The following is a 9,498-nucleotide window of genomic DNA, read 5'->3' as shown; positions in this document are numbered from 1 at the left end:
ATGCGCATGTGCCACAGTGAGTCGAGGGCCGTTCACTGACCAAAATAAAAACATGTTCTCACCAAAATAAAATACATCAAATATTACTCCCCTTGTTGTTGGAAACAGTCAGTGTTGGGCAAGTTACTTCAAAAACGTAATACATTATGTATTACTAGTTACTGTTATTTCAAAGTACTTCGTTACATTATAATATTACTGTCTCTGAATTGTAAGGCATTACACTACTACTGCATTATTTTTAAGTTACTTTCATCAAAATAACTGGAAATATATATATATATATATATATATATACTTATTCTAAATGTATCTTATTATGCTCCTAGGCTTAAGGCTAACAACAGAAGAATGTAATAGGAGCAGTTTAAAAAATAAAGAAAAGAAATGAGAAGATGAGGTAGGAACAATAACTTAAGGTCACTAAACGTCAATAAAGCAGCAAGCTAACCTCCTGACTACCAGGAAATAAATATTATCCAATCACAATTTCTTTTAATTCCCCAATCTTTGTAAGGTAATTAGAATGCTGAAAAAATAAATTAAATAAGTTTTTTAAGATTTCATATAACTGATGGACATTTTCCTTAATGGGAGGAGTAATTACCACGTTACAGCAAAAAGCAATACATTACAGTAATTACATTACTTTTGTAACGCGTTACTCCCAACACTGGAAACAGTCTCACGACAATGATTGACTTCATCTAATCATTGGGTATCAATTAAGATTATAAAAGTGTGATAAATCTGTACACCCCTCCTCTCACTGTCAGAAATTAGAACAAACCAATTCACTTATTGAACAGAGCTTAAAGTCAGCTGGAATATCAGAACACACTATTACACAGTGGCAGATCTGGAGGAGGAGGAGGAGGAGGAGGAAGAGGAGGAGCCCCAGCGCCCCTGTGCACCACTGACCAGGGTTCCCTCAGCTCACCAGAGCCTCCCCTCCATCCTCCTGGATGAAGCACTGTGACTCCACGGGACGTAGGCAGGAGGTGGAGGGTGCTGATGTCTTGGGCTTGGCTCCCTAGTGCTGGAGTTCTGGTGGTGATAGAGCCGGTCCACGGCAGGGTGGTGTTGTCCGTGGCCGTCATGCTCCGCTCACCAGCACCGGATGTTCTCAGGTGATCAGCTGATCAGCTTCACCTGGGTCGTGGCAACAATGGAGGAATCCTGAAGGATTTAGTCCCTCTCCTTGAGGTCAGCCCTCAGACCAGAGACGCTGTCCCTCAGCTTTGAGAGGGTGGGGAGGCAGGACTCACACACCACCAGCATACCTGCAGCTGCTGAGGAGATTAGCAGGACAGGTGAGGTTAGCTTCAGGTGCTAAAAACACACAGCTAGCCAAACAGCTGAGGAGCAGGTCGGTCAAATCCAGGAGAAAATGAAAACCATCGGAGCAGAAACAGGAAAATCATTTCATCATCAAACACAAGGGAAGAAGCGCTGCATACCTCTTTCCACACCAAGGGAGATCAATTACAGTTGCACCAGTGATATTACCTTCATAGACACGTCTGCTTCCTAGCCAACCCAACAAACCAAGCATCAGATTAACATTGCTAAACACAGCGATGGTCAATAATATGCAGAACAAAACAGAATCACATCTAAACTTCCATCAGAATAAACCTGGAGATAGCCCAAACAAAGGAGACACTGCTGCACAAAGTAACGCCAGCCAGGAGTCTCCAGGAACAGTAGTGATGGACACACGTGCCCAGGTGTTAAGAACTGCATTGATTCCAGGCTTCAGGTTTTCCTCATCATGTGACTTCCTGGCTGACGCTAAAGTTGGCCGCTAGGTGGCAGCAAAGAATCTAACTGTCATTTACATACCTTAAAGAAGAAATGCACATTTTCTAGCAGTTTGTGGTGTCGTCTCCAGCTTTGAGTGAAGTGTGTTTGATGTCTAGATGAATTATTAAAGATAAAAATGAAAATGTTAAAGATGACTGGTTGTTTATTCAAAGACTAAACGTCTGCAAGTTTCATTTTCTCAGTCAGAGCGAGTAGAAACTGTAGAAATGTTTTGTCCAGGAAGCTGTAAAATGAGAAGTGATCACCTGTCATCACCTGTCAACCATCTTTTCTTCTATTTAATAAAACATAGATGTAGACTTTAAATCACTTTGTTTTCTTTAACATCTGAACCGACACTGAGCAAAGTCAAACCCATGTTAATTGTTGCTCTACGTTTGTTAACCTTTTTACTCTGATGCTTTCAATGCTTATACAACAGTAATTGCTTGGAGGGGGTCTCACCCGGGGCGTAATTCAATGTAGAACCACCACTGACTCACTGAGTTACGTTGCAAAATGGCACATAAACAAATGATTTATTTATTTATTTACAGTTCATGTTGGATTTTATTTTATGCGCTGCATATATTTTCTTGTGCGTGGAGAACGTGTGAGCAGTGCGCGCCATGAATTATTCCACTTCTAAAAGACTCCAGAGGAAACACTGATCACGCTGCACTGTTGGACGGATCTAAAACAGAAACAAAATCATCTGACAACTATTTCAACAAGACATGATGAGTTCACCTTCTGCTTCATCGTACTGGTCTACCTTTGTTGGGAACGTTTGTTGGAATAAATGTGGACTTTTACCACATTAGTTTAGTTGAACCAATAAGATCAAAATGATCCACAGATTTTACACGACTAATATTAATATACAAAGGCTGAAAAGAGACATGGATGTAAACTGGACATTTTGTGGAGATCTCAGGGAAACACTGACTCACTGATCTTGGTCATGTGAGCTTCCAACATTTCTCTGCAGCAGACTGTCACATTACATTATTGATTGGTTATATTCTGGTTTAGTTTTATGTTGGAGAAATGTACTACTTGGATTTATAGACTTTGACAAAAATCTCTCCTCACAATTCTATGTGATCAGTTTGTTTATTATTTTAACCAAACTTTATATTCATTGATCCAAAGTTTTAAAAAAGAAACCAACAATCCTTGAACTAACAGCAAATGTCAAACTATACAACTCTTCAATATCTGACAGCACTAACCAAAAGGCAACTTATGATTTATTTAAGCTTTATAATATTTACATGGAGTTATTTACTTCTCTACTGCACTCTGTCGTTGTAATACCACATACGTTATCCTCCATTGTGATACTGTTGTACACACAGAACAACTGTCCCACCTCTAATATATATGATCATCTGCAGTGATGTATTTGTGGATGTAACTGAAGAAGACTCATTCCAGCTCCAGCATGGATCTGATGGAGTCTCTGGTCTGACTGTGAGCTTTACAGTCGACAGCTTCATGTTTTATCTTCAGCTGCTTTTAAATCATCTTTTAGTCTCTAAACTCACCTGTTCCTACAGTTCACCACCAGTTCTACAAACAGGAAACACTCACCAACCAATAACCAATGACAGATAAAGCAGCTGCTGCTCGCTCCAACACAATAACCATGTGGATGAAACAGGAGTAAAAACATCTGGAATCTACTGTTTCTACAGAGACAAGAGAAGACATGGAACAAACATCTACACAACAACAGGAAGGACTGTTGATGCTGGCAGGTTGACATGTGTCTGAATCATTCATGAGGGACTGGACTTGATTTGTTGGAGCTCTGTGAAGAGTTGAAGTGCAGCTCTGTTGACGGTCTTAAATGGAGACCATGTGGATGAAGCTCTCCTCTCCACCTCCCAGTAACATGGTCCAGTCAGAGTCTGCTTCAACCTCTGGATCATCAGGACACAGCTCATCCTCTCACAACACACACCGTCCTGTTTACCAGAATGACCACGGCCTGTAGAGAGGAGGAGAAAGAAGAGAGGAGGTGAAGGAGTGTTTCCAGAGTCTCCCTTCATCATCACATCCAGTAGAAAGAGCAGCAGGGACTTCAGTCCTGTTCAGAGCAGCAGTGGAGCAGCTGTGGAGCTCAGCCAGCTTCCTTTCAGCTTCATGTTAACGTGTTGGAGTGAACACACACAGACCTGCAGAGACTTTTAGCATCAAGTCTGTTTCCTCTGCAGATTTGACTAATAAACTGCTGAGAGTCCTGAACGCTTCATTACTGCACCAACACTTTAGTGATGGATTTACTGCTGCTCCATTTAAACAAAGATCAGCTGACTAATAAACATGGAGGCTGTCATTGAAGAGATCTGATCAAACTAATGACACATGTGATGACTCTGCTCATGGTTACTAAATGTAATGCTGGTTCTGTGATGTGCAGGCTTCAGTCAGACTGATCTCAGAGCTGTGATCAGTTGTTGATCAGATCTGATGAATGACCACCACTGTCTCTATACATCTTGGAAGGCTGTCAGCTGGAATCCAGCTTTATTTCCTGGACACATCAACACAACAACAACAGTCGTCTTCACATCAACTCAAACACATGATCACAACAAGCTTCTGGCTCATCTGATTGGCTGACTGTTGTCTCTCTCTCTGTCTTTCTGTCCAATCCTGAAGCCTGTCTCCATTCTCCTCTCACAGCTTCACTGAGAAGCTGCAGGTTTACAGGAAACACTGGATCTTTGATACTAAGTGTGTTTAGGACAATACTGATGAAAGCAGCATGGACTGACTGGAACCCTCTACTCACTCCAGACTCTCCAGTTTATAGTCTGGACTCTTCACAAGATCAAGAAGCTGCTTCACTCCTGAATCCTTCAGGTTGTTGTCTCTCAGGTACAGATGTTTCAGATGGGAGGGGTTGGACTTCAGAGCTGAGACCAGAGAATCACAGCTGATCTCTGACAAACTGCAGCCCCACAATCTGAATAAAGAATAAAAGATGAAATGATTGATGATCAATCAGATGTGTTGAGGTTTTAAATGTGTCCTCATCAATGTGTGTGTTGACCAGGAATGAAGCTCAACATTATACAGTTATTTAAATGAGTTTGTATTTGTCTTCATTTTGAGGAACAATAAAGTTTTACATAAAATACATTAAATTCAGTTGGTGATTAAACATATCAGATAGGGCTGGGTGATATATCACATTAATAAATATATGGATCTATGTTTTAATGTGATACGGTATTTAAACTATATCTGGTATATGGATATAGTTCAAATTAGCGCTGTGATCCTTGCTCCATCAAGCTGCTGACCCGGAGCTCTCTGCACTGCTCCCCCCGTCCCTCCTCTTTCATGCACAGAGGAGGAGCAACAACGTCTGCAGAGTGTGTGGAGGAGAAATTGGTTAGTAAAAGAAAAAGCAGTGGCTCAGTAATTTGGAGATGGTTCAGATTCAAAGTATCAGATGAGCAACAAAATGACGTTATATGCAGAGGTTGAGCTAGACTTTTTAGTTGTCTCTCATTTTGACTGACAGGGTCATAAAAATCCCGTCATAATCGATTTTTAAGCGCTAACAGCTCTCAGACGGTACCGTAGGGTTGAAGTGCTTCGGTCAAGGACCACATTTTGATCTCAGAGGTGGGGGGGACACAAGTATTTTTAATAAAACTCTAATCTTTCAGTTGACTGTGTTTTCTAGTAGTTCTTCTAGTTTTCTATTGCTACTTTTAACTTTAATGTTCCCTTTTTTGGTTTGACTGCTTGTAAAGCATGTAGCTAAACATTATCACCCAATTCTGTGTTTCACCTTGTTAGTCAACTTCACTCCAACTCAGTACCACCAATGTTACACTTATTTATGGAATCTATGGTAAACAGAGCTCATTTACAAAGCACCACCCAGTGGTGGGCAGGTCAAACTGGCATCACAGGTGGAGAGAAACTGAATCAAATGTCCATTATTCAGTGGAAGTAGTCAAGTATTACATTTGATTTGAAATTAGTGTCAGAGAGAAGTTTGATTCATCAGCACTTTCAATCAAACTAATAGACTTTACAAGATTATTGAGAGCTTTGTAAATGATGAGGAGGATCTTGAAGTGGATCTGCTGCTTTATTGGAGCCAGTGAAGGTGTTGCAGGATGGCTGGAACGCATTTCTTTGAGGAACTTCCACTTTGACTTGTAAAGAAGTCTCTTATGTCCACTTTTCTTTTTGTAGACATCCTGGCTGCGGCTAATTACCAAACACACATCCACACATGGACACCGATTCAAAGGTTAATGTAAATGAAAGCTCTGATATTCCAATCCTTCTAGCTGACGTGACCCAGGCAGAACAAAGGAACAATTTACAGTAGCAGATTAACAAGGACTCCTGACCAAAGACTAGCAGACCGGTGTGACAGCAAGGTGGAGTGACAGCGGGGACGGCCAATCACACAAGAGACGGCAGAGCCAATGGAGGAGCTTGTGGGCGGGGCTAAACTAAGGGAAACAGGCTTCAGCTTGAGCGGCCGTGCAAAAAACTGCAGTTCATCGAGTGACCGCTTGAGGCTGGCTCCAAAAGGGAGCAGATTGTCTTAGAAATTCGAGAAAAAAGGTTTCAATCTTACGGGGTGGCCACAGTTTTTGAGGTACACTGATATAAAATATATAAAAACGTAGGGATTTTTGTTGGCTTTCAGATGGTGTGGGTTTGATTTGTGTGGGACGTACGGTTTTTCCGTCACAGTTTAAAAAAACGGTCAAAGATGGAAAATATTGGGCTAACGCGACCCCTGGTTATATGTAGATAGAGCCATGAACAAGATACAGTAAAGGGTGGAAGCACTTCAAATCTTTTTCACCACCTAAAACAGTGGAACGAACTGCAGTACGAAGAGTGTGTGAAACTGCACGCTGCAGAAGCCCCAGTCGTAAGCCATCCACAACCTGAAAAAGCTCCATATCAGGATATATATCGTATATCGATATTCAGCCTAAATATATCAGGATATGACTTTTGGTCCACATCACCCAGCAGTGTTGTGGGTAACGCATTACAAAGTATCGCATTAGAGTACTCTAATTACTTTTTTCGTGTAACTTGTAATGTAACGTGTTAGTTTCGTGCGTTAAGTAATCAGCATCTTCGTCATTTTTTTAAAAAAGTAATCCGTTACTTTAAGAATTTCTCCAGATAAGGAAAGAAAAATTCCGACTCCAGCTGCTTTCTGTCAGACAGTACTGTGCCACCTGTAGATGTGTCAGTGGAGGAGCAGCGCTGTGATGATGCGTCTGTGACCTGCTGACCTACGTTACCTGTGTGTGTGTGTGTGTGTGTGTGTGTGGACAGCTTTTGAATCGTGGAAGTACGCACATTATTTTCAATTCACCAGTGAAAAGGACAAGAACAACATGACGGTAAAACGCTCACTCTGCGTTGGTGAAAAGCTTCTGTCCATGGCAAAAAATTCCACTTCCAATTTAAAAAAATATCTTTTATCCAAGCACCACTCTATCACCCTGGTAGCAAAGCCTGCTGAGGAAGACCACGGTGGTGCACCAGCTGCAAAGCAACAGCGTCTGGGTTTTAGCTCAGCCTCAGCTAAAACTGTCTCTACCAGTGACATTCACAAGCTTGTGGCCGGTTATGTGGTTGAGGAGATGCTTCCAGTTACAACTGTGGAGTCTCCATCTTTCCCTAAACTAATGAGTAAAATCCCAACGACACGTAACACAGAGGGAACAGTGCCGGACCGAAAAACCTTTGCAAGCTATCTGGACAAATCCTACCTAGATATGGAGAAAGAACTGAAAACAACCTTTGAAGATCTGGAATATGTTTCTAGCACGGCAGACTTGTGGACAGCTAATAATAAGAGCTTCATGGGAATGACGGCACACTGGATACATCCCTTCACTCTGAAGCTGGAGAAAGCTGCAGTCGCATGTAGGCTAGTGAGAGGACGGCACACGTATGACGTAACTGCCGGGGAGATTGAACAAATCCATGTGTCATATGGCCTTGGTGGGAAAGTGACAGCCACGGTCACTGACTATGGATCTAGTTTTGTTGAGGCTTTCCAGGTGTTTCACAAAACGGCCTCGGACTCAGAAACAGAGGAGGAGGAAGATGGGAATGAAAGTGTGACTTTGGAGGATCTAAACAATGTACTGTCCAGCTGTGATGGTGATGGCAATGACAGTATGATCAGTCTGAATCTCATCTCCACCACTGACAGAGAGAAATGGCTGTCTTCCAACAGTGACACTGGAGCAGTAACAGGAGAGCCATCGCTAAATGTTCAGCACTCTGGACCAAAGCCAGCAGATCAACATTAGCATCAGAAACTGTGGAAACATTCAGCAGGAGAAAGCTGCTGGTTGCCACGACGACCAGATGGACTCTTTTCATGAGGCTTTGTGCAGGGTCATAGACATCCCCATCACTGACCTGCAGAACTTATGCACCCAACTGGGCATCAGGTGCATTACGGACAGGGAGCAGCAGTTTATTAAAGAGTACTGCGTGATTCTCAAAGCGCTGGCCATGGCCCTGGATATTCTTCAAGGGGAGGAGAACTGCTTTTATGGAACTATCCTGCCGACACTGGAGGCCCTGATGGCTAAAACACTGGATCTAAAAGACAGTCTCTCCCGGATGACATCTGGCCTGCCTGATGTCATAGTTGAGGTAGTTGAGCTTTTTTCGTCTGTTTTTTGTTTTTGCTCATATCAAACAAACATTGATGAGATTTACACTGCAGGCTTTAAACTAATTTCAATACGCCTATATCTTGCAGGCCATAAAGAGACGCTTTGCATCCACGCTGGACAGCAAGGAGGCCCTGCTGGCTGCACTGACCATTCCTAAACTCAAACTGCTCTGGGTAAAGGATGAGGCTAAAAAAGACGCTGCCAAGGTGCTGCTTGCTGCCGAGTGCCGTGTGCTGGAGCATCCACTGCTGGAGGAACTGTCACCTGCACCTGTCAATTCAATTTTATTTATATAGCATCAGTAACAATAAAAAATCGTCTCCAGACGCTTTACAAAACCCGGCCTGAAACCTCCAGAGCAGCCTGAAGGAGACGGTGGCAGGAAAAACTCCCTTTAACAGGAAGAAACCTTGAACAGAACCCAGCTCATATGGAGGAACCATCTGCCTAAGGCCAGCCGGGTACAGACAGAAGAAAGAGAGAAGAGAACAGCAAGATAAACATCCATCTGTCATAGATACACATATCTGACTAAAGCGTACATGTGGAATCTGATGATACAAACTGATGATGTTACATGACAGTTTGAAAATGGAAGAGGAATCACAGGCAGGTTGGAGAATTGTTCATTCAGCGGAGGAGACGACTTTTTTTCATTTACAGAGGACAGCCAGGTCTCAGAGTCAGTGGACACTCAAATTGCTGAGTATTTTAAGTCAGGTGTGGAGATCGATATGTTCAACAAGTTCCCCAGGATCAAGACAGTATTTCTGGGCTTCAATACTCCACCACCCTCCAGTGCACCCGTGGAGAGGCTTTCCAGCCTCAGGAGTCTCGTTCTTACTCCTCAGAGAAGTCGACTGTCAGACAGACGTTTCTAAAATCTTCTTCTGCTACGTTTTAATCACTACTTTGAAGAGTAAATGGAAGTGGACGATGGTAAAGTGAATTTAGGCTTGTGACACTTGAATAGTATTTTCATAGT

At 42.4% G+C, this 9,498-nt stretch overlaps 1 protein-coding gene across 4 annotated transcripts in view; it reads right to left on the bottom strand.

Moving 5' to 3' along the window:
* Nucleotides 1-348: 348 nt before the first annotated feature.
* Nucleotides 349-9,498, bottom strand: part of LOC311509913 (protein NLRC3-like) — a 34,188-nt gene continuing 25,038 nt past the window's right edge. For 3 of the 4 annotated variants that reach the window (XM_084575352.1, XM_084575353.1, XM_084575355.1), the window contains 2 exons: nucleotides 4,610-4,783; nucleotides 349-3,802 (listed from right to left, as the gene is read on the bottom strand). In XM_084575352.1, coding sequence (XP_084431478.1) covers nucleotides 3,784-3,802; nucleotides 4,610-4,783 — 193 coding nt within the window. In that variant the 3' untranslated portion in view covers nucleotides 349-3,783. Of the gene's footprint in view, nucleotides 3,803-4,609; nucleotides 4,784-4,870; nucleotides 8,784-9,498 lie in introns of those variants that run through there. The other variant, XM_084575354.1, reaches the window with a different exon arrangement.

Source organism: Chelon labrosus (assembly GCF_963514085.1).
Source record: "Chelon labrosus genome assembly, contig: SCAFFOLD_31, whole genome shotgun sequence".
NCBI classification, from domain to species: Eukaryota; Metazoa; Chordata; class Actinopteri; order Mugiliformes; family Mugilidae; genus Chelon; species Chelon labrosus.
Note: the sequence above shows the minus strand (reverse complement) of the source record. Positions and strands in the feature narration are given on the sequence as shown.